The sequence below is a fragment of the Crocuta crocuta genome, unplaced genomic scaffold (assembly GCF_008692635.1).
Source record: "Crocuta crocuta isolate KB4526 unplaced genomic scaffold, BGI_CrCroc_1.0 scaffold586, whole genome shotgun sequence".
Classification (NCBI taxonomy): Eukaryota; Metazoa; Chordata; class Mammalia; order Carnivora; family Hyaenidae; genus Crocuta; species Crocuta crocuta.
The window spans coordinates 488,120-513,953 of record NW_027532407.1 but is presented as its reverse complement, the minus strand read 5'-3'; the positions used below and the strand labels follow the sequence as shown (position 1 = coordinate 513,953).

At 45.1% G+C, this 25,834-nt stretch overlaps 1 protein-coding gene across 1 annotated transcript in view; it reads left to right on the top strand.

Annotated features, from left to right (window-relative positions):
- The window catches only part of ENOX1 (ecto-NOX disulfide-thiol exchanger 1), a 418,486-nt gene that overhangs the window by 245,704 nt on the left and 146,948 nt on the right, over window positions 1-25,834 (top strand). Inside the window, 4 exon segments of the mRNA XM_077778774.1 lie at window positions 18,036-18,209; window positions 19,430-19,636; window positions 23,157-23,266; window positions 23,268-23,301. Coding sequence (XP_077634900.1) covers window positions 18,036-18,209; window positions 19,430-19,636; window positions 23,157-23,266; window positions 23,268-23,301 — 525 coding nt within the window.

The following is a 25,834-nucleotide window of genomic DNA, read 5'->3' as shown; positions in this document are numbered from 1 at the left end:
AGCACAGAGCTTGCTTCAGACCCTCTGTGCCCCTCTCCCTCTCTGCCCCCCCCCCCCCCCCAGCTCACGCTCTCTCTCTCTCTCTCTCCTAGAAATAAATAAAACATTTTTAAAAAAAACCATAAACAGTATAATTTTACTTCCCCCCTCCTCATCCTATGTTATTCACTGTCATACATTTTATACATATGTTAAAATACATTGTTAGTATGTTTGATTTTTCTGTCATTTGTCTTGTAAATAAATAATGAAAAGTCTTTTATGTTGAACCACACATTTACCATTTCTAATGTTCTTCATTCCTTTGTGTAGATTAAGATTGAGATTTGCACTCCATATCATTTTTCTTTGCCTAAAGTGCTGCCTTTATCATTTCTTATAGTGTGGATCTGCTGGTGATTGATTTCTCTTCAGTATGTCTGAAAAATTCTTTACGTTGTTTGCACTATTGGACATCTTCACTGGAACTCTAGGTTGACATATTTTTTAAGTTCCGTTCTTAATAACTGTCACTCCAGGGTCTTTGGGCTTGCATTGTTTTCAACACAAAATACGCTTTCATCGTTATCTTTTTTCCTCTGCACGTAACACATCTTTTTTCCTCTGGACACTTCTAGGAATTTGTCCCTCTCACTGGTTTTAAGTAACTTATTATGCTATTTCCTGGTATACTTTTCTTCGTATTTGTAGTGCCTCATATCCTTGAGCTCCTTGCATCTGTAAGTTTATCATTTCATCCCATTTGGATGGTCTTTAGCCATCATTTCTTCAAATATTCTTCTGACCCCATCTCTTTGTTTCAGGGAATTTAATTACAAGCATATTAGGCTGATGATAGTTTTCCTACAGCTCTTTTTTATGCTCTGTTCATCTTGTTGTTGTTGTTTTTATCACTTCTTGTACCTCTGTTGTATTTTAGATAGTTTCTATTGCTGTGTCTGCACGGTCACTAACTTTTCACTTTAATGTCTAATCTACTGTTAATTTTATGCAGTATATTTTCACCTCGTACATTGTAGCTCTCATCTCTATATGTTCCGTTTGAGACTTCCATGTGTGTCTTTAACACTCTTTCTTCTACATTCTTGAATACATGGAACAGTTATAAGCATCTTAATATCTTTCTCCACTAATTCTTTCATCTGTGTCATTTATGTTTTCTTTCTGTTGATTTATTTTTTTCCTTATTATGGGTCACTTTTTCCTGCTCTTTGTATGCCTGGTATAGCAGTAGTAGTAGTAGTAGTAGTATTCAAACTTAGTGACTTACAAACAAATTTATTGCCTACAGCTCTGTAGGTTAGAAAGCCTCATTGGTCTTAGTCAAGGTGTCATGAGGGCCGTATTCCTTTCTGGAAGCTCCAGGCTCTGTATTCCTGTTTCCTGGCCTTTTCTAACTTTTAGAAACTGCCTGTATCCCATGACTTGTGGTCTCCTTCCATCTTCAAAACCAGCGGTTGCTCTCACATTAAATCACTCTAACTCTCTCTTCTGCCTCTCTCGTCTCCTTTTAAGGACTCTGTGATTCTGTTGGGCTCCGTGGAATAATCCAGGATAGTCTCTTTGTCTTTATCTTAAGGTCAGCTGATTAGCAGCCTTAATACTAACTTCAGCCTTAATTCCCCCTTAGCCACGTAAATAACATATTCTCAGGTTTAGGGGTTAGCCCAGCACACATGGTAATTTTTCCATGGTTGCCAGACATAGTGAATTTCACCTTCTTAGGTGCTGGCTATTTTTCCTTCCTAAAAAGTCCTCGAAGTTTATTATAGGACACATTTAAGTTTATTGGAAACAGTTTGAACCTTTTGAGGTTTGCTTTTAAGTTTTGTTAGGAGAGACCAGAGCAGCTTTTAGGGCTAACTTTGTCCTACTCCTGGGCCAGTACCATTCTGAGTATTCTACACAATACCTGGAGAATCATGAGGCTTTTCTACTCTAGTTAATGAACTCTTCCAAGCTTTTGTGATCTTTATGGATTATTCCCATAGTCCTTTGGGTGGTCCTTCTCCCAGCTTTGAGTTGCTGCCTCACATACATACACTGATTAGTTCTTGCCTGAAGACTCAAGACTAGCTTGCTTTAATCTGAGGTGTGTGTGTGAGTGTGTGTGTGTGTGTGTGTGTGTGTGTGTGTGTGTGCAGTTCTCTCAAGTTCTCCTCCCTGCAAAACTCTAGTGCCCTTGGCCTTCTCAAACTACCAACTGTATCTTTAATCAGGGAGACTGCTAGGCACCTTTGAGGTTTCTCCTCCCTGGGCCGTAACCCAAAACACTATTTTGGCATCAATCTCTCGGCTGGGCAATCACATGGCTCACCTTCTTTGTTTCTCTACTCTCAGGAATCATTGTCTTGAATTGTGTGAGATCCAATATCTGAAAACCTTGTTTCACATATTTTATCTAGGTTTTGAGTTGTTTCAGGTGGGAGAGTGTATCCTGTGTCTGTTACTCTTTCCTTGCCAGAAGTAGAAGTCAAACATGTGTTGCCTGCCACATATTTCATTTTGATAAGGGCAACAATGATACCTAAATATTTAACCACTGCTAGGTCCTGGGCACTGACCAAACAGAACAGATAGATGCTGGGCTTAAACTATGATATGTCCATACTGGTGTTTTCCGGCTGAAGGTCAGTCCTGGGTAGTGGTGAAATCCACAATCCATCCAACTCAGGGTTTTGTCACTGATGGCCCTGGTGAGACAAGACCTTTGCAGTAAGACCCACCTGGGTTTGAGTTCAGACTCTGACATTTCTAGCTGACCACTTAAAATTCCTCCATTCCTTAATTTTCCCTGCACCATTCCAGTGCAGGTAAGGTAGGATAAAGCACGTGAAAGTGCCCGGCACCTTGCCTGGCACCTAGAATACTCAGTTAAAATGAGAGCCCCTCCCCTTCCCAAACCTTCCTCCGTGATCCATTTGGGTTCCTCAGCGCTCTACCAACAGTAGAGTTTTACTCAGAGGGCAATTCACGCAGGGGAAAGAAAGGACCATAGCCCAGAGCTTTGCCTGTGGGGGAGGGGATCCAAAAGACTCACCCATGAGGCGGCCGGGGAAGGGAAAGTGGCTGTAGTGATCTTCGGAGTGAAAGAAACCTCCCCGTTGGGCTGGTATGAAGTCAGTCCCCGGGAGCTGGTACCAGTCACAGGAGAGGGCAGCGCAAGGCATGGAGAGGGTGAGTGCAGGGAGACAGGTACCTGAATTCGGTTTGAAAGGTGTGGCAGGAGTCGGTCTGATACCCCTCTGCTTCTTAAGATGATGACAATTCACATCTGTCCTACCGTAGTCCCTTGACAAATGGCGGCAAAGGGGGGACAGTGTGAAGGACACATTGTAGGACTGGATTTCTCTGACATCCTCCTCCGGGATTGGGACTTACCTCTTACGCATACAACTTTCCATCCACAATCCACCGTGAGTACATGTCTTTCCACGGGGCATGAACTCCACACCTACGCTCTGTCTTTCCGTTTCTGTTTAGGGTACTTTCCAACACTTGAGGATATTTTTTTATTTGTCACTTTCACTTCCTCTGAAAGCTTCTGTCTTTCTGGAAGCACACAAAGCTCAAACATTTGTCTTCCACCTTTTTGTGTCCCCAGCACCTCCCGCACACCTGAGCGCAGGTACCTGTTGATGACAGACAGTATTTGATGGACGTGTCATTGAGTTCTTTGTTCAAAACATGGAATGAAGACATTGAGCAGCAAAGGCCCCAGGATAAACCCTCCTGAGATACACTTGATACATCCTGCCAGTTTATTCTATTTCATTTTAGTTGAACTTAGCTCTGTTTGTTCACCAAACACTTTATGCTTGATATTATTCATGTCCCGCCGGCTACTGCCCCATCGCTGTGATGGAAGGAAGTTAAATACCTGTGATAAGGTTTTCAAATTCTTTGGACTGACTTGCCAAATGTACTTGAAAGGAAAAAGAAATGTGATGATCTGTTATTGTTACAGTAAAAAAGAATAATGAAAATTGAATAAGGGTACGAATGCCCAGGCTAACATTTCTATTGTGACTCTTCTGGCAAATGTAAATTCCCTGAACGTTCAGTGACAACAAGCAGATATAGATTAGGGAGGCCTTGTACTCTTTCTCCGACAAATCTATACTTTGTAACCTCAGTCCTCCACACCAGGGGCACTTTTGATGTAAACTCAGCCTGGAAAAAGCCTGCTGATCCGGAATGCCCTCAGTATTAAGAAGAGGAGAAAAATATATAATGATACAGCCAAAGGAAGATAAATGAAACACCCGCCAGTCCTCTGCCCTCAAAACGTCATTTGATAAATGCAGTGAAAATGACTGCTCTTGAAAGTGTGGACCCAGTCCCGAGGGACAGCTGCTCTCTGACTTGGGTATGTGTTTACAAAGTGCTCTGTGCTTGGGTTTGAGGACACGGTGGCTCAGCGAGATAGATGCTTGCAGTGAGGAAGGCCACTTGTAATTCTGAGCGTGGACAGGCTCTTTTCAGGATGATAGCACAGGTGCTGTGTACGGCTCTCTAATTTTGCTGCCACTTTCTAACGCGGCTCGGTGCCCGTATATCTGTGTCACAGCACACTGTACACCTTAGGCCAGGGGTCCTGACTTACCTCTGCACCCCCTGCATTTAGCACATTGCTTAGCAACCTTGAGGATGATGAATATTGTGCAATGAGCAGATACATCGGGGGGACGCAGGAGGGTGGTATGCCACTCAGCTCCTCAGTGTTTTCAGCTGTAAAACTTAGGGGATGCCTCTAACATGGAGAATGGCAGAGTTCTACCAAGGCCATGGGTTACAGTGCAAAGAGTAAGGACACACCACATGCACACACATGCCCATCCTCTATGTCCTTCACCCTCTCTCCCTTCTCCCCCCTCCTGCCATGTCTGTGTAGACTCTAAAGCACAATAATCTATGGAATAATATATTGAATTCTCTTTCTGCACAAAATAAGCACTTAGCACCATTGTGGAGCCCCAGAGGCCTTTGCAATAGGAAAAATCTTAACTATAATTTACATTTGTGTATTGATTTCCTTGTTTGTGAATCGCTGGTTTATAAATGCCCATCATATAATTGGGCCTCCGTAATAACAATGAGGTAGGCATGGGAGGTTTTTAAGCTTACATGTGAGATGAGAGCCTCCGGTGGATGGGACTGAAGCCCAGATGGGGCACATCCTGGCTCCGTCCCTCTGCGCCGTGCACGCCTGGAGACCACACACGGCTAGACTCTCATTGTGGCCAGGATGGCCTGGACCGCAATTTGCTTCTCTTCCCATTCCCATGATGCCACAGACAAACGTCTTTAGTCTCCTTACTTCTGCTTCCTCATTCATGTGTATAGGGTGGGGAAAGACCTTGGAGAGATGTAATGAAAAACTAGCTTATTAAATGATTGAAAAAGGATTTTGGAAATATAGTGTTACATAAAGGTAACAGTTCAAAACTGGGTGCCTCTGGGGATGGGAACAAGATGTAGAGCCCTAAATGAAGAACAAACACATTCTTTGAATTTACAACTAGACAGAAAATTATTAACTTCAAATGGAAATCTGGGTAATAGTCTGTGCTTTTAACCTTGAACTCTCCAGGGGGAAAAATATTTGGGGTATGTTTTCCATGTGAGAAACGAGTTCTCTTGAGTTTTTAATATTTAGGGGTCCACGCTGTAGAGGAAGACACTACCAGACAAGCCGCTGAGAAATGCTTCTCAAGATATGTTACACTCAGCCCACAGGCTGAATTCATTTTAAGTGGCAGTTTGGTACTTAGACCATTCCACCTTGGTTTACTTCTCTGAAAAATTACTCAAGGTGCTTGTCAGAAATGGCAGATTCAGGGCACCTGGGTGGCTCAGTCGGTGAAGTGTCCGACTTCAGCTCAGGTCATGATCTCACAGTTTGTGGGTTCAAGCCCCACGTCGGACTCTGTGCTGACAGTCAGTTCAGAGCCTGGAGCCTATTTCAGATTCTGTATCTCCCCCTCTCTCTGATCCTCCCCTGCTTACACTGTCTCTCTCTCTCAGAAATAAGTAAAAAAAAAAAAAACATTAAAAAAAAAAGAAAAAAGAAATGGCAGACTATCAGAAAGGATGACTTGGTATGGATGCTTTTTTTTTAATGTTTGTGTTTTTGTTTGTTTGTTTATTGAAAGAGAGGGAGACAGGGGCGCCTAGGTGGCTTAGTCGGTTAAGCGTCCGACTTTCGCTTAGGTCATGATCTCGCGGTTCGTGGGTTCGAGCCCTGCATCGGGCTCTGTGCTGACTGCCAGCTCAGAGCCTGGAGCCTGTTTCAGTCTGTGACTCCCTCTCTCTCTGACCCTCCCCTGCTCACACTGTCTCTCTCTCTCTCTCTCCTAGAAATAAATAAAAATATTAAAAGAAAAAAAAATGAAAGAGAGGGAGACACAGCATGAGCAGGGGAGAGGTAGAGAGAGAGGGAGGCACAGAATCTGAAGCAGGCTCCAGGCTCAAAGCCTTCAGCACAGAGCCCAATGCAGAGCTCGAACCCATGAACCATGAGATCATGACTTGAGCTGATGTTGGATGCTTAACCGACTGAGCTACCCAGGCGCCCCAACACTTTCTAAATTAAAACGCATATCAACATGTGAATAACTAAATCCAGGCAGAGCCTCGGATATAACAAACTATTTTTAAAGTCTGGTGCTGCTTGACTTTAATTTATTAAAAAGATTGTGTGTGTGTGTGTGTGTGTGTGTGTGTGTGTGTGTGTGTGTGTATAAAGAAGCTCAATAACATAGGCATATTCATTTACATTAATAAAATAGGATTTCAGTGGAAAAACTAAGTTTAGGGGGAATGATATGCCAAACATATGAATGAGCCCAGATGATGAATTTGGCTAATCTTCTTGGCAGAAAAAGCAGAGAGGAAACAGCTCTGAACTCTGAAATTCTCATTTCCAGGCACTGAAAAACATCTTGAGCCCTTGGGAGTAGAGGGGAGGTTTTTNAATTCCTCCAATGGAAAAAAAATATGGCACTGCCTCTTCCATGGTTTTCCTGATTTCCACCTAAAGTTTTACTTCCTGAAGCTAGGATAGATAATAAAACATTAATTTAGAAAGCAACAGAAAACTGAGGCATGCCTTTTTTAAAAAGGAAGGACACGAAGGCAGTACTGTATGGTGTACACTGTGCAGTACACACAATGCACACAGGTACACATGCAAATATAATATTTATCATTAGATATTAAATTTAAATAAATATATATTTAACATATTCTAAATAAATATATTACATACTTTAAATGACAGCTAATATGTATTGAACGCTTCCTCCACCAAGCACCATTTTAACCCCTTTGTATATTTTAACTCACTTAATGGTCACAAGAAGCCTATCGACGTAAATACATTTTTAATCCTCTTTCTGCAGATTAAGACCCAAGGTGTAAAGAGGGTGGGACGCAGCCAGGAGGGTGAGCCTGCCCTTGAGCTTGGGATTCAGATGGTCCCTCTCTCTGTTGCTGTCTGTCCCTTGGATTTCTCTTTTCTCTCCATCTTNCGCGAGATCATGACCTAAGCGAAAGTCGGACGCTTAACCGACTAAGCCACCCAGGCACCCCTAGATCAGTCTGTGACTTTAAAACAACACACGACTCAAAGGTTTCCTTTAGGAGCCCTCATGATGTGTTTGCTTTCAAAAGAGGCTCTATTTTCTCCCCCAGCCGATGGCTATATGCTGATCATATTTAAAGACACCAACTCTGTGTTGCTTCAGTCCCTTCAAGCAGTAAGTTTAAATTGAAACCTACATAAATTGTTTAAAATAATATGATGTGAATGTTTTCTTTGAAGCTAAATATTGAATAAGTTTTCCTTTGTTCTTGTTTAAATTTATGAGATGTTACCTATCTCCCAGATGCCTTTGTAAACTGAAACTAAGGTGGATAAATAAAATCAAAAGGTTAGCCCTTGCATATTACCTTGGAAAGATGCAGGTTTCAAAGGGAAGATCCCTATGAAGACGGTTACATGCCATGAAATACCACCTCCACTGTCACAACCACTGACTGCAGTGGCCTCTATATCAATATGACGCCAGGCTGTTACCCTGACTTCAGAGAAGAACAGCTCTAACAGAGCAAGGAGAGGCATTGAATGCCAGAAAGAAATGTGTTGACATAAATTATTTAGTCTTTTAATATATACTCAGAGGGTCCCCATCCTTAAAAAGATAGATAGATAGATGGGTAAATACATAAGAATTAAAGAGTACCTCTTCCATGCTTGACTGAATATTAAAAAACAGTTTCTAAGACTCTGTAGCATTTCACCTCTCCATTCTGCCTCTGGGCCATAAGTCTGTCAGTTGGTTCAAAGCAGAGAACACCAATAGCCAATTCAGTCCTTTTTCTCTATCATTATGTAACAGTCCTGCTGTACAAAGTCACATAACATCGTACAGAGAAAAAATTAATCATCAGCTAATGAGATGGGGATGTGAAAAGAAGTTTGAAAGAAGTAATTTAGAAGCCCCAATTACGGCCTATTCTCAGGGGTCTCCCCGGGGTCTCCCATGGGCATGGCTGGCTAATCCAGGTTCACGGGTATGAGAAGGGCATGGGGGAAGAGAGGAAGATGCAGAAGGCACAGCCTCTGAGCATACAAATCGGCTTTTGCAGTCCTCTGGATGAGATCTAATAGGAACCTATATAGCAGTGGGAACAAAAAACGATGATGTGGAAAAACCTTTCAAAGGTAGGTCTGTCTGAAATGCTCTGGCGTGTGACCACGTGGGGTTGCCTACAGAGATTTTAAGCTAGGAGCTGAGAAGAAGGGGAATTGCCATTAAAAGAAATAGGCAAGGGGGGGGTGCCTGAGTGGCTCAGTCAGTTAAGTGTCTGGCTCTTGATTTCAGCTCAGGTCATGATCTCACAGTTTGTGAGTTCAAGCCCCATGTTGGGCTCTGCACTGACAGTGAGAAGCCTGCTTGAGATTCTCTCTCTCCCTCTCTCTCTGCCCCTCCCCTGCTTGTACATGCTCTCTCTCTCACTCTCTCTCACTCTCTCTCACTCTCTCTCACAAAACAAGCAAACAAACAAACAAACAAACAAAAGAAATAGGCAAGTCCTGAAGTTACTTACTCCGTCGGGGCGTATGCAGTAGAGACGGGGTCAGGAGGAAGACCTGGACACTAAGCAAAGTGTGTTTTAACACATAAAAAGAAGCATAAGGGTGCCAGCAGGCCACAGAGCAAAGAAAATAACTTAGCATGAGCTCTTAACACAAGGAATTAAGAGTGATGCCATGCACAGTGAGAATTTGTCATTGGCCCTCAAAACTGGAAATCAGTGACACAGAGTTTGGAGAAGTAAATGTTAGGGGGAAAGGAGTCTATGTAGATGCCTATGCGGGTCTTCTGTGGCTGCATCTGACCTGCAAGGAGAAATTAGAAGGGCTCGAACTTTCAGAAGGAACTGTCTTGCATTGTATAGATCCTGAGGGAGGGCTAAGGAGGGAAAATTCAGGACCGGAGGAGAACCTAAGAAGGAAGAGTTTTGGGGGCTCCTGGGTGGCTCAGTCAGTTAAGCCTCCCACTTCGGCTCAGGTCACGACCTCACGGCTCAGGTCACGACCTCACACGTTGAGCTGTGTGCTGACAGCTCAGAGCCTGGAGCCTGCTTCAGGTTCTGTGTCTCCCACTCTCTCTGCCCCTCCCCTGCTTGCACTCTGTCTCTGTCTCTCTCAAAAATAAAGAAACATTTTTAAAAATTTAAAATAAAAAGAAAGGAGGTTTTGGAAAATCCAATGGAAAATGCAAACTCTTTTGTTTAGTTTTAAAACATCAACTGCAAAGTTGCATAACGGCACCCCGCAGAGACGCAACAGGCATGTTCTAGTTGAGCGAGGTTAGTTGACGCACGTCGACCCCGTGGTGGCGCTGCCCAAGAGACTCGTGCAACAGGATGCCGTGAAGCTTCCCGCACAGGCCCAGCACAAAGCAAGCATTCAAACGTGACCGTTGCTTTTTAGTCATAATGTACTAAGTCAGCCACAAGTACAGAGTTCAGAATTAAGAAGGGTCGGAATCCCTGCCAGTCCTATCGGCCGGCCTCTCCTGGCGCCTGTTTCTGGGACTCACCCTAGACCGCAGAAAGGGCGGGTTTTAGAGGAAGTCACTTGTGGAAAGACTAAGGGGAACAGGGTCCCTGAGGCCGGGCGGGGGCTCCTGTGAGCTCTCTTCGTGGATCTGATCAGCAGCGCTGGGACAGAGGAGCAGGCTTGTGCCAACAGCCCAGGAGAGCAGGATAAAGACAGTGGATTTACTACAGGCTATCAGGTCCTGAGACAACATGCGGGAGATAAATTTCTGACTGTGAAACCATTAGTAAATGGACTGCACTGCCTTGGGGAGCAGCGAATGCCCGGTCAGTGAATGCATCCTGAGGCAGGCGGGGTGGACAGCCACTGGGGAACGCGGATGCACGGTGGTAAAGCAGCATTTCAGTTCGTCTCTTAACTTGCTGTGTCACTTTGGGCAAGTCACTTAACCTCTCTGACCCTCAGTTTTCTCATCATTCAATCAAGAGGGTAGGACTAGGAAATCCGCTTGCAGAGTTTCATCCCGCTTTGAAAATTCACTGTGGCGAGACCCCACGTCCTTTGCTTCCTTGTCAAAGTGGAGCCCTGCACGCCTGCCCGGCATATGCCCGCGTGGTTTCCATGCCTCAGCTGGGAGGCCCATTGTGACTGAAGAGTGGGCTTCAGCAGATGCAGAAAACACAACATCTTACTCGGAGTGTGACAGGCCAGGCCTCTGTACTGGCATTAAGTTCAAATCACCCAGCCCCCAGTGTGAGTGAAGTTCACAGAACCTTTGATGGGCTTTTACCTCCTGCTCACTCCAAATACATGTGGTTTCCGGGTGCAGGCTCTGGGCACAGGTTGCTGGAAAGATCTGACAGACTTCTTTTGGCAGTCCTTGCTCCCCTGCACCAACTCTGGTGAACATTTTGAAACTCTCTTCGCTCGGTGTCGTGTGATAGTTTCAAATATGGACACAAGTCTCCTCCTTCAAGTCAACAGTACTTAAAATAGCCGTTGACGGCGGCATTTCTCTGCTCCGCCAGCATTATACCTGCAGTCAAAGGAGACAGAGGGTTTTATTTATGGAACGAGGTCTTTGTTTACAGCGTGGGCATGGCCAGGCTCCAGGAGCCTACTGCGGGCATACATCTTGGGTTTAAATAGAAAACATACCTCACTCTTTGGAAAGATCACAAAAGCATTTTCAGTGTTGCTTTCATAGATTCTGCTTGTAGGCATTCACTTATCTTATAAAGTACACTATTATGCAGACTTATCATCTGTGGGGTTGATTTGTTCTTAATAAATACACGGCCGTCTTCAGGTTGTTTTTTTGTTTGTTTTCACAAAGGGAAAACATAAGAGCAATTGTGCCTCCAGGGGACTGCTTGCGAACACTTCTTCTAAGAGAACATTTAGAAGTATCTTTTGTATTTATGATGCTCATAAATATATTTGCAGAACGTCTTTCCCACATGCCCACAGAAGTCGTGCCTTTACGACTCGGGTCAGCCGTCCCCCACTCCTGCATCCTTTCTGTGACCTTGCGCCCCGTGTTAGTTCCCCAGAACTGCCAGAAGAAAGTGCCACAATCCAGAACGGCTTCAAAGAGAAACCTCCTTCTCTCAGTTCTGGAGGCAAGAAGTCGGGAATCAAGGTGTCGCCAGAGCCGTCGTCTCTCTGTGAAGGGACGAGGGAAGAATCTGTTTCTTGCCTTTCTCCAAGTTTCTGGTTTTTGTTACCAGTTCTTAGCTTGCAGCCACATAACTGAATCCCTGCTTCCATTGTCACGTGGCGTCCTCTCTGTGTGCCTGCGTCCCTACTGTCCTTACGCGGACACCGGGCATATTAGATAGAGCCCACCCTCACCGAGAATGACACTATCTTAGCTTGATTACATCTGCAAAGGCCCTATTCCTAAATAAAGTTACATTCACAGGTACCAGGGGAGTTGAGACTTCAACATATCTGTTCAAAGGGACACAATTCAAACCATGGCATCCGTATCCCAGTATGGTTTCCGTGTTCCTCTTCTCTGTGTTTCCATAGCACCTCCTATTTAAATGTCACACAACAGTAGTCATACTCTATTGTCATTTTCTGTTTAGTTGTTTCTGCCACCAGACTGTCACTTCGCTGAAGGAAGGACTCTTGTATTACCTTTACAGGCGAAGTACCTAGCAGAGCATCCAGCATTTACTAGGCGCTCCAGTGTTTGCCAAAACAAATACTTCGTCACCATCGTCATGATCCTTTATGTGTATACAGTATTAGCAACATGTTTATAGCAGCTGACATAAATATTCTTATACATAAAATACATATTTATCACATTGCCTATAAGTGCTACCATTTGTTACATACTTACCATGTGCCAGACATTATGTTAAACACTTCAGTTTTTTTTAATCCCATTTAATCCTCTCAAGAGTATTAAAATTTAAATATGATTATCCCCATTTTGCAGACATTAGAAATGAGGCTTCGGAAGGTTCACTTTTCCTGAGGTCACACAGCCAGTGCATGGGAGACCCAGGGCCTGACCGCAGGTACATTTGATCGCAGACACGGGCTCCTAACATGCTGATACCCTGCTTTCACACCGACTGTCCTCTCCGGTGCTCCCGTTCTGTGGAGGTGGAATCTCTGGTTCATGTTCACATTTATCTGAAGAAGACACTGAAGCCCAGGGAGGTTAAGGGATCAGTCAGCCTAAGCGACACTCAGCTGTATCCAGAGCCTTCCAGTTTGAGTTTACCTTTTTAAAAACTGCTTTCCTTTGTTGATCATGAATTTGCAGGAGTATTAGAGAAAAGGAGGGCAGGGGCGCCTGGGTGGCTTAGTCGGTTAAGCGTCCGACTTTCGCTTAGGTCATGATCTCGCGGTTCGTGGGTTCGAGCCCCGCGTCGGGCTCTGTGCTGACTGCCAGCTCAGAGCCTGGAGCCTATTTTAGAGTCTGTGTCTCCCTCTCTCTCTGACCCTCCCCTGCTCATGCTGTCTCTCTCTCTCCTAGAAATAAATTTTTTTAAAAAATATTAAAAAAAGAAAAAAGAAAAAGAGGGCATAGAATGAGAAAAGCATTCCCAGAGCCCTTGGCTGGCTCAGTCAGTTAAGCATCTGACATCAGTTCAGGTCAGGATCTCATGGTTCATGAGTTCAAGCCCTGTGTCAGGCTCTGTGCTGACAGCTCAGGGCCTGGAGCCTGCTTCGGATTTTGTGTCTCCCTCTCTCTCTGCCCCCCCCCCCCCCCAAAATCAATAAACATTTAAAAAAAAGAAAAGAAAACATTCCTCTAATAGTCTGAATTTAAGTGATGATGTAGAAGAGTAGGTCCTGTCACTTGCAATGGGAAATCATCGTGAGAAAGTGTCCATCATGTATCCTCAATGGCCAATAAACAGAATGTCCTCACGTATCACGTAGCTTCTCTGTCAAGTAATAACAGATCATATTTTGAGACAATGTTTCCTCTGGAGAAAGGAGAGGAGTTTCCGCCTGTTTGTCAGAGCCCCTCCAGCCCCTCTGTCTGTTCTGGCCCCTACAAGCTTGGTATCTCCCTGGACTTGAGGTCCCGTCTGGGACTCAGATATGAGGAAAGGGGCCCTTGGGGCCCTGCGTTCTAAGACTCAGCGTCCAGCCGCCCTGGACACTGGTCGGGCTGTGGCCCAGGCTCAGGACTGATGACCGGGGTGTCTGTCTCCCTCCACAAACCCTAGGCCTCGGTTCTGGTGTCTGGATCCCATCCTGCTTCTGTAGCCTGAGACCCAGCTCAGGTAACCTCCCTGACTGTCAGTTTCTCTCCGCCTCTGACCCCGTCACATTGTTGCCACACCTCAGTTCTACCCAGACTGAGTCAGAACCTGGATCGGGGCGCCTCAGGCCCTGTGACCTGCCAGCGGAGTCCCTGGGCAAAGCTTGGCTGCCTTATCTTGCGTTTCGTCTGCTGCTCATGATCTCTGTCCAGGACTAGACCTAATGCGAACCTTTAGCCTGATTCCTGCCTCTTTTTTCTTATTATTCTCTTAGAATGCTGTGCCCTGCCTTCTGGGCCACACTTATCTCCGGTGTTGACAGTGCACCTGTGTCCCCTGAGCCTCAGTTCAGCCCAGCATCCACACCCACACCTGACCTAGTTAGGTCTGGGCTTGACGGAGACAGGCCTCTATTGCCTTTCTTTCCGGGAGGGTCTAGTTCTCATTTCAAATAATTAGACCTCAGTGAGGCATTGATGGGAAAGGGGGCCAGCCACTGCTAGGGGCAGCAGACAGACTGAGAAGGAGAGAGGCAGGGGGCCTCTGCCTGGAAAGTGCACCTCTGACCTTCGGTGCCTGCCGGTCCCAGTGAGAATAAAGCCAGAATGCACTAGCTTGACAGCAAGATGCCTTCTCATCTAATCTGACTCCTGCGGCCTCAGGACACCGTGGTCACACTGTCACACGCTCACCATGCTATAGCACGGACAGTTGTTTGGAATTCCCCAGGCCTATCAGGCTCTCCCCAGCAGATCCCTTCTTGTGCCGCCCTCTGAGCCTCAGTTTACATTTCTCAACTCTTCCTTTAAGTTTAATGCCCATTTTTCATGTCCGCCTTTAACACTGTGATTTCCCCCAAGTGGGGAACATATTACAGTTCCCGACGCCAGGCCGTGGCAGTAGTACATGCCCAGCAAATGCAAAATGAATGAATGAAAGAAAGAAACTGCGGTGTCTGAATAGGAGACCCTAACCCGCCCCCTGAAAAATGCTTGTCTCGTTGATGAAACACTCACCGGACTGTGTGTGAATCGGTAAGCGGGACTTTCGTTTCTGGTGTTGTCCAATCGGGAAGAAAGAAACACTTGCTTGGCTGTGGCCTTGGCACCTCTGTGCTTGCTTGTCTTCGATCCAAGGAGAATCGGGGCAGCGCTGCCGTCTTGGAAATAAATAACCCTTCCTCTTGTTTGAGTACGATTTCTGAAAGAAAGTCCTACCCAGTACTTAATTGGATTCTTTCTTGCTGCAATTTAAGCCTTCTTCCTCTTTTCCGTGAGTGGAATTATAACTCATTATCTCTGAAGTTCAGAGGGGCACCTTTTCTAAGCAAGACAAGGAGCTGACTCTTAGAGCTTGAATTCTCTCTGCACCTTTGTCTTCTTGTGCGTCTGTCTGTCTCAGACTCCCCAAAACTGTGCATTTCCTTCAATGAGTTAGTACAAAATAGGTTCCCGCGCTATTTGAGAAAACAATTTCCATCTGTTCATATATTGTTAAAAAGTAATGGGTTCTTATTTAAAAAAAAAGGGGGGGGGGCGCGGTCTAATTCTTCCCTACTTCCTCCTCTCAAATACCGAATCTCAGATCCTTTGAGGCCCAACATAATTTAAGTGTTAATTCCTTTCTAAGCTCTTTTCAAGCTACTGTACTCACCATGCAGATTTCATTAAACCTCAGAGTCTCTTCATATTGGTGTCTCAGAAAAAGCAAAGTAACTCTTGCTCTATATTAAACTATGTTGTTCAAGAGTGGTGTCTTTTGTCCCCATTTATTTGTTTGGCCGTCCAAAAGGAAACAGAAGTCCGTTACGACTAAAATAGAACACAAGCGCTGGACTTCTCATTTCATTTGTGAGAAACATCTGGTTATTATAATTCACAGAGTTTACTGTCCTGAGCTGTTTCAGCCTTAAATCACCCTGTGTTGGCAAACAACGGAGAGGGCCAGGCCAGGAATGAAACAGACGAACCTTACGTACCAAATGAGATTAAATGAAAGTATATGCCTGCCAATATTTTGATTTCTAAAACATTCACCTTGAAAGCCAATCTGTTGTTTCAGTGGCCATCACCACTGAAGTCCTTGCAAGCAGATTTCTTAAGCTGAGACAGGTAAGATGAGACACCAAAGCATTTGGATCAGAAGGATACATCTTGACTTTTTTGAAGAGCGGAGTAAATGTTCAGTAGTACCCTGGATCTGGTGAATGATCAAGTCGGTTCCTTTGAATGGAAACTTTGAAATAGTCAAGAGACCGAGGGGCCCTCATGCCGACTCTGCTTTTTGTTTGGTTTGTGATGTTGGGGATTTCACTTAACTGCGTTAAGCCTCAATTTCTTTATCTGTAAAATGAGAAAAAGACCTGGGAAACTTTATGAGGATTTTAAATGACTGGCCAAAGTGTGAGTCTTGTCTCTGTCACTTTCAAGCTTTTATGTCTTTTGTCTATCACTTGTTTTGAGCAATGTCAACAGAGAATCCCTACTAGTCGTCCAAGAGATTTTTTTGGCCAAACAATCCCATGTTACAGATGAAGAACCTAAGAACCATAATTACAGAAGAAGTACCTAGAATGTCAAGATGATTCCTTTGAACAGGAATGCTTTAGATTTAGGATTTTTTTTTAAACAAAAGCAAAACTGAAAAAAGAAATCCCTCATTTTGTTGAAGTCATGCTAGTACACTGTCAAGTTAGATGGATCTAATAAATGGGACAGCAGCCCTCCTGGGGTTATAGATCACAATCACTCTGCTTATTCTGTTCAACCCAGAAGGAGAGCAGAAGTATCCAAGGTAGCTGGAGGAAAGCTATAATAAACCTTCTTCCTTATTATTATTTTCTATAATAAACCTTTTGCTGGTGCTTGGTATGCACTGGAGTGTCATGGTAAACAGAGGGTGTGGCTGTCACCTCATGCGCCTGTGGGCTTCTGGGACCTTTCAGCACAGGTAAGCACACGGAGGCCACGCCGCTAGGGCAGGGGCTTTCTATGATCAGAGGGTCCAGGAGGGAGGAATGGGAATGATCTAGGATGACGAGGGAGAAAAGACAGGAGAGTAAGAAAAGAGAGTTTCACTGCTGAGGAGTTGCAGAGGGTCACTATGACTATTCTTGGTGATCTGCGCGCCTGTGTGTCTACCAGGAATGTCACCACACTACCAGTGAGACTGTCTGCTTTCTGCAAACAGGAAACCTCTCAGGAGAGGGACCCCCTTGCAGTCACTTTCAGACACTCAGTACATTACTCTAACAGTCCCTGCTTGTAAATAAATCTTACTTGTTTAGGAAAAGAAAATCCCTGTATATCACCTTTGCAGTTACTTGTTTCATTACCACACTAAAAAACAAAACAAAGCAAACAACAACAACAGCAAACGGAAAAAAACTCATTGCTTGTATTGGAAAACCCATTCCTTTTGCCCCCTTTCATTTTTTTTTATACAGAGCATAAATTTGTTGTTTTTATACAGCGCGTAAAGATTTCAGAAAGGTTGGTCAATTATTTGTTGATTGAATTAGAGGAAGAAAGTATGATTAGCCAATAGAATCCAGAAACGTACAGCTAATTTTGTGCCCGCGTGTATCTAACCCAGCCATAGTAATTATAATCACTCGTTGTTTTTTATTTCCTGGGGGAAATAGGTTAGGTTGGACCTGAATTTATCATTATAAAGTATGCACATATAAATTGAACTTTTCTAAATCTAGGTCACTCGGGTAAGAAGGCTCTTTTGATAAAACCAGATTGACAATTAGATTCACAGGGCACTTCAATGTTAAATGGTATTCTTCCTGCATTCTGGATCATAAGGCAGTGTAAACAATACACTGATGTTAAGAAACAGAAAACCACACTCACAATAATAGCAAGCTTCACGGTGCATGGTTTTCCACTTTAATATGCTATGTCCTGTTCCGCCGTGTTAATATTTTAAGTAATATAATTTTCTTTGCACTTAGCTTTAAGTTCATCTTTTATTTTCTCTTTACCCTCCTGGAATAGCTTTCTATAATGCTACATCTTCGGGAGGAATTCCTAAAAAAAAAAAAAGAAAGAAAAGAAAGAAAGAAAGAAAGAAAGAAAGAAAGAAAGAAAGAAAGAAAGAAAGAAAAGAAAGAAAGAAAGAAAGCATAAATTCGATGAATCTTTGTAAGAAAACAGCAAACACAACAATGAAAATTGATTTAAGATCCTCCAGTCAATGTTATCTTGTGTACCTTACAGACTCCATCTGTGTACCGGGTTTTGACCCAGGCCTCAACATGATGACTGGGATCACCCCCATTAACCCAATGATACCAGGCCTGGGGCTGGTACCACCGCCACCACCAACAGAAGTGGCCGTCGTCAAAGAAATAATCCACTGCAAAAGCTGTACTCTTTTCCCTCAAAATCCAAGTAAGTGTTAACTGTTCAAGATACCCGCTCAACAATCTAAATGTCTTTCCTTTCTTTTCTCTTCTATTTTAATGTAGCATTGTGTTCACTTTAAGATGTGACTCAGAATCCTTCCACACGGATGCACAAAGTGGAGACCCATTCTCCATGCAGCCTTTGTCTCTAGATTAGCACAAATGTACAGGGATGTGTCCATGTGTCGTCGTATCAGGAGCCGAATTGACACCTGAAGGCAGGATGTGTGATTTGGGGAAATGTATCCCGCATTAAGAATCTTTTTGCATGCAGTGACATCTAGCATTTGCTGCAAAACGTAGTGTGAAATATGTGAGCATTCCCATCCATCTTCACAAATGTAGGAGAAAAACTCTGAAATGTGCTTTGCTAGATGGAAAATTGAATTAATTTGGCAGTTAGCAATTTTGGGGGGAAGCCTGCATCTCAGAGTTTCTGGGCCAAATTGCATTTGCTTGAAGGAAACATACATTTGATGAATAAATGAGCCAGATTTTTTTTTTTTAATTTAGGCTCAGATACCAAGTTTATGGGCTTAAGTAGCTAGAATTTTTCTTAATTCATATTAATCAGTGTTGCCTTTTTGAAGTGGACTTTTCAGGAGATTGCTTTAGTAATCTACATATAAACTAGGTAAAATGTTGTGACAGTATGCGTTTTATCTTTTCCTACAGCCTCCCCCCAATGTAATCATTTGCTCATTTAAATGTGAATTAAAAAAAAAGTGTTGTTTTCAGGCCAGGCGTTTGGTGTTTCCCAGCCCAGCAAGTACTGCTTGCGGGTTGGGTTCCCAGCATCCTGCCTTGCTGATCCGTTATGCCCGCAACGAGACAAAGCCGATAACAAGCCCAAGTTTTCCATCATGTTGTCATTTCATCATGCTTTGTCCTTTGTGAGGTTTTCTCCCCGTGTTTTCTGGGCTTCTGTATTATGAAAGAGAAATGAAATTATGCTAACGCTTGTGTTATCTTTGCTCACGGTCAAGCATAGCCCCTCTATGTAGAAAGGAACACAGAAAGTAAAGGTTGGAGGGGGAGGTGAGGAGAGGAGGTAAAAACAAAACCACCTCCCATCCTTTGGTGGGTGTAGAAATCTGTTGTTACTCAAACTCGACACTTACTCTTCAAGTTTCACTTCCACCAGGTGAACCAGGAAGAGGGCAAAGAAATAAAAGGCAAACCCTTCTGTTTTGTCGTGATTAATAGATCTTCCACCTCCTTCCACAAGAGAACGACCTCCTGGGTGTAAGACCGTGTTTGTCGGAGGATTACCCGAAAATGCTACTGAGGAAATTATTAAAGAAGTCTTTGAGCAGTGCGGTGACATTACAGCGATTCGGAAAAGCAAGAAGAATTTTTGTCACATTCGCTTTGCAGAGGAATTCATGGTTGATAAAGCCATTTACCTTTCTGGTACTTTGCATTACATCAGGGGTTTTCTCGGCATTTTGTTATGTTTTGTGATGTTAATATGAGCTTATTCCCTTTTGCTTCAATGTACAATAAAGTCCTCACAGTTAGGGGCTGGAAAAAGAGGACCTCTGCCTTTTCCCTTGGCTGCCAGAAGGGGTACACTAAGTCTGTGAGCCTTGCTCGCTGCACGAAGGTTTGCCCAACACCAGTCTTTAGGAATTCCATCGAGGTTCTAATTAATGTTCTCAAGTGCTTATTAGATGAAAAGCAATATTATGAATACTGAGGACCATTATTATTATTGGATATAATTCCCTGGAGGAATAAAGTATGCTCTCAGCATAATTTCAGTTTTCCAGAAGTGGTTCACTTTCTAGACCCCAGGGTACCAAGTCAAGATCAGTTCCTCGCAGGAAGTAGCCTGATGTCATTGCGACTTTAGGGGAAGGCCCAATATCATTGCCCAGTTGCCAGGGCATTTAGATTGGTAAAGGCTGCCCCGTGACACTTGCTTCTTCGGTCCCAGTTCATAGGGGAGATTTTTACAGATGTTGAAATTAGACCCTGTGCGGCCTATCACTCTGTGGCTTTTGGAGCCAGTATACGGAGTCTGTCATCCAAGGCTTTTCCAAATCTAAGAACTATGGATCTGATACTGGTATGTGGCTTTAGAAAAGTGCGTGCTTAGATTCAGCTCCTTGCCGTTCCCTCACACTCTCCGTCTGCATGTTTCTCATCTGCCACTCTGCACACCACCTCCCTGTTCCTGAGGCAAAGCTAATGAGGGAAGGTGAGAAAAGAATGGGGTGAAAAAATCTGAACCTCTCCTGTCAGGCTTACTCAATTCTCGCAGGCAGCTCCCTTCACCACGGAATACTCTCACAAACCCCAGGCGCCTCGGGGTTATTCCAATGCTGCTGTGACTTTCCTGAGTAGAGCCAAGGTAGAGATGTGGAGAACTTGAAAACCTGTACTCCAATGAAACCTAACAAAGTGTGTGTGTGGGCGGGGGGGGGGGGGAATCTGAAAGCATTCTAAAATAGAGACGGAAGATGAAACATAGAAAACAATATTTTACAGCACACAAACAGCTATGTGTTTTGCTTCGCATATCTTCTTGGGCCGTAGCATCCGAGTAATCTGTTACACGGGCGGGGATTCTGTCACGCGTGCCTGGCCGTGGGTCTCACATGCTCGGGCTACGTAACCTCTTCCTGGCCTCCATTTTCTCATCTGCAAAATCGAGGCAGCAGCAGATCCTCATAGGATCATTATGAGGAATGAATCAAAATAATGGATATGAAGTGTTCAGCAGGGTGCCGACAAACAGGAACCACTGCAGAGATGGTTGTTCTTAACACGAACATCCTGAAGATGATAAAGAAGCACTTATTCTTATTTCTCACGGCCCCTGCCTGGGAAAGTTGGGGTCTGATCACAGCTCTATCAATAAAAGTATTACTTCACCCCACCTGATTAAATGAGAGGGTTAGAGTAGATCAAAGGTGCTTTTCAACACCAACATAACACAATGTCTAGACCCAGTCAGAAATGCCTTGAGACACTGCCGAAGATGAACAGGCCCAAATGTGGGCATGCGAAAGGAATTTCTCTATTTATTCCTTGATGCTAGGCTTTGCCCAACTTGGACCGTGGTCCTGCTGCTTAGCCGGGCGCCGCATATCTCCTTGGTCTGCCCCCTTTGCGACAGGAAGAGCCCACAGCTAAGGCCTCACCTGCTGCTTCCCTGCCTGGGGCCACACGGGCCTCCACCGCCCTGGGAAGATTGCACATCAGCCCAGGGAGGATCTGAAAGGCTGGGGGAGGAAGGCTGCCCCTCCTGGGCGCGAGCTCCCGCAAGCCCGTGCCCAGCTGGAAGGCCTAATTTTAGGACCGTGTTCACATTTGAAGGCCGAGCTAATTTTAGGCTCAGCCTCATCAGGATCTCTTTTAAGGCCTTAACGATGATGTTTTGGCAAAAGAGAGGGTACTTTTTGGAGCAGAAATATCTGAAAAGCGATGCTTTGGCCATGAGCAGGAGAAAGTGACTTGGCCAGCGGGGACTGCTAGCTGGTCTCAGCAGGCGCTGCCCGCTTAGCTGTCACGTATATATCACCGTGGCCTGCTGACCTGTTAAGTTCCTATGGCCCAGAACCAAGACGCACCCTGCTTTAGCATGAATTGCGCTCATGTGTGATGGGATGTTTGCATTTTTGATAGGTATTGGGTCTTCCCATTTTTAGAGAACACCGTTTACACCTAGGAGTCAGAAGGGCATAACAGAAATCAGATGTGAGATCTGTTTTGTGTTTGTAACTTCTCCAGCCTCTACAAGGATTTTCGGCTGAGCTCCAACCCAAATGCCAAGATAATCCATTGAAATCTACCACAGAGATCTTGAACATGAGCGTAGGGCAGCCTGGCATTTCACAGTGGTATCTCATTTGCAAAGCCCCTACATGGCAAAAGTGCTCATTTTGCTGTCTCCTCTGGCAGCCCCGACAGCTGTGATCATGCTGGGACCTGAATTTATGTTTTTAAAATCCGAGTACCCCAAACTGAAGAGCAGCCTCAAAGCCAAGTCTTCCTTCATTTGAAGTTAGGCTAGCTGTCTGGTTTCAGTTCTGTTTGTGTTGATTTCTCAGATCAAGTTTCTGCACATCATCTTTGTAAGTTGGGTAGCTCACAGTAAATCCCCCAAAGATTTCCAGGCCCGTGTTTTTGGTCTAGCTCTGCGTGCTTGCACGGGCTCCCGTGGCCTTCAAAGATTGCGTGGACAATTTGTGCGGTGCTGCATGCCAGATGAGGTACTGCAGGGCTGTAAGGAAGGCAGCAGCGAGGCCTCTTGATTGAAGGTAAAATATGCTCCCGCGTGCCCCAGAGGATAAGTGGAAATAAAACAGCACTGCAAAATTGCCTTGGTAATTGTGGCTTTTGCAGCTGCTGAGAGAGAATTGAGCAGCATTTTCTAGACGGATGAAGCAATAACATGTGAGTGAGGTGCTGCAGAATTTACTTTGTAGATCTTTTTAAATATCACAGATATTCTTTATTTACTCCTGCCCCACCCTTTTCTAAAAAGAATTTAAGAACACTTATGCAACGGAGTTACAGTAAATTGAAAATATAAAACCGAAGCCATAAAAACGTAGCGCGGGGAGGGAAAATGCTACATGCCAAATTTGTTTCGGAGCTCCCTGGAAGCCAGAGGGAAGAAGGAGTTACTATAAGTTGCCCTGGTTCTTGAGGTCACCCTGTTAGTAACATTGGCTTGAAAGACGGGTAGGTGACCCTCTGAGACACCTGGGGGGGCTGTCCCCCAAATCCCTGATAGGCTGAACTTGACCGTCCTTCCTGATCACTGGGGAGAGGGGTTAACTGCTTCCCACCTGCTATGGGAAGAGCGCCCTTGCTACGGGCCCAGAGATAGACTAGAGCTCCCACACTGCGCCCTTGCTGAGGGCCGCGGTGAAGCTCCTCGTGGTGGTGACCTTGTGACGGGCCTTTCCGTTGCTTTCAGGCTACCGGATGCGGTTAGGGTCCAGCACGGACAAGAAGGACTCGGGCCGCCTGCACGTGGACTTCGCCCAGGCCCGGGACGACTTCTACGAGTGGGAGTGCAAGCAGNGAGCACGAGGCCGCGCTGCTGGCCGACAAGCTGAAAGGTAGGCGGCCGCCGTCGCGTGCCTGCCCGCCAGTCGCCCCTGCCCGCTGACACACAAGCCCTGCAATCCCCAAGCACCCCCGATGTCCCTGCCCGTTTCACCTGCTGATTTTCTGCAGGCGAGGTCACCTGGAAGCCTGGGACAGAGCCCTGCGGGCTCCCGCCTGTGTCCCCCGTGCAGGTGTGCGTACTGTCACTCCGCACAAGTCGCGGATGGAGGGGAGAAGAGTGGCATGCAGAAGCCCCAGAGCTGGCTCCTGCCTTCCCACCTGTGATGACTGAGCGAGGCTAGCGTCCCCTTCCCGTGGACGGGCAGGTCCTGGTGTGCCTCGGGCTCCTAGAGTTGACGCCTACCTGGACAAAGCCCCCTTCGCACATACCGGAAACCGCACTGGGGTCTGTGGAGGGTAGAAGTGAGATGCAGAAGAGGATCCCTGGCTTCAGAGATGGAGTTGAAGGGACCCTGCTAACACCTATGGAATAATTGGGGGGTGGGGGGGGAGGGACGAGTGCATGTCATTTCTTTAACGATTGCTGTGCTCCTCTCACGTGTTTGATGCTGTGGGCAGAGTAAGGACATATGAGGGCTTTAGTACCTGCCCCAGGGAACTACAGATGATGGGGGAGGGGCCGGAATTTTAAGTCAGAACCACGTGCATGTGTGAATTCCCTTCCATCAGCCATCAGAGTTGTGTAATCTGAGCGGCATCTGTATTTTATAGACAGGTGATGGTCAGACCTTCCTCAGGCCATTGGGCGTGACAGGTTTTAACCAAAGAACACGGGTTGCAATCGCCATCCACATGTCGGTGTCTCGAGTAAACAATTAACTGAAGTACAAAAGCCAATGGCGTGATTGTCAACCAACATATGAGCAACGTGCTTTGGGAGCACAGGGACAAGTGTTGATGAAGGTATATCAAGAAAATCGTCACAGAGGAGAACTGTGCAGAAGAAACAAGGTGCCCCCGTCCCCAGGAGAAGAAGGGCTTAACTACATTCTGGTCAGAGGCTGGAGCCCCAGGGAAGCAGAGAGGAATTTGGCCCAGGAGGAGAAAGGCGGGTCGCCTGCTCCAGTGTACACGGGAGCCGTGTGGAAGTTTATAGAGTGGGGTGAAGCTGGAAGAGCAGTGGGGGGGGGCCAGCAGGCAGAGCCCTGAAGGCGGCCACTGGATTGGGTTTTATTCCTTAGGCAGCAGAGAAGCCATTAAAGATTTCTTATGAGAAGAGAGATGTGATTGATCCTTGGAGTGTTTTAGAGCATAGCTAGTATATTGCTGGGAGTGTGTAAAGTGGCTTGGGTGTTTTCACGAAATGAAATGTATGAAAGCTGCTCTAAACCTTAGGAAGATAGGAGGTTCTATATCTTTAAAAGAGAATTCTTTTATTTATTCCAAAGTTTATTTATTTATTTTGAGAAAAATAGAGACAGTGACTGGGGGAGGAGCAGAGAGAGAGAGAGAGAGCAAGAGAATCCCAAGCAGGCACTGTCAGCGCAGAGCCTGATGTGGGGCTCGAACTCACGAACTGTGAGATCATGACCTGAGCTCAAATCAAGACTGGCTAAGCCACCCAGGTGCCCCAAGAATTCCCTGAGAAAGGACTTCTGCTTCTAGCCCTTGTCTCCTGGTTCAGCCTTGGGAACCTCTAATCAGTGCAGTGGTTACTGATATGCCCCACTGTAACTACCTGGTGCCTTTTGCCAATCATGTGCGTTCTGCTGCTCTGAAAGGGTGTGTCCTACAGACCCAAATACACAGATCATTGTCCCTTTAAGAAAAGGCATGCACAATGCAAATACAGGCATCATCTCCCTTTTTCCATTCAGGCTACAGATCATAAGGAGTGACCAGAAGGAGAAGGAGCAACATCCTCAGGCAGGAATGGGGATCTTGGAACAAATCATTTTTTTCTTTAATATCCTGTACATTGTGTGTTATCAGCATATGAGCTACACCTAGACATGACAAAAACTAGCACTTGCTTCTGTGACCTCTAGGAGGAATTTCACACAAGTTTGGCATCCTCGCATTCTTTTTAAGAAACCAGCACAGAAGAAGTGTCGTACGTGTAAGAGGAACGTGGCATCGCCTTTCCTGCTAGAGATCACAGATTGGGATGTCAATGTGGTGAAGTAATTTGCAAGCTTTGCCATTTCAAAAATATATATTTATATAGATGAGTATAATTTGCAGAATTTCGAAGCTGCACCTTTGCCAAGTACTGTGTGATCCCTTGAGAGAACAGATTGGAAATTTTAATAGATGGCAGTTACAGTAGAATGAACTAGCTGCGGATACATCTCAGGCAACAGTCAGGTAATATCAAGCTTGACAATTTCAACCCTAGCACAGAGTTTGGAATATAAACAGCATTTAATTGCTTAGGAAATTGGCTGCCTCAGAGAGGAAATCCACTCCATGCTCCTTATAACGCTGCAAAGCCAGACAGGAGGAGCCACGGAAACTGCTGCCCTGAAGATTTCATTGATATAGAGATTAAAAAAAAAAAAAAAAAAAAAAAAAAAACAAGCA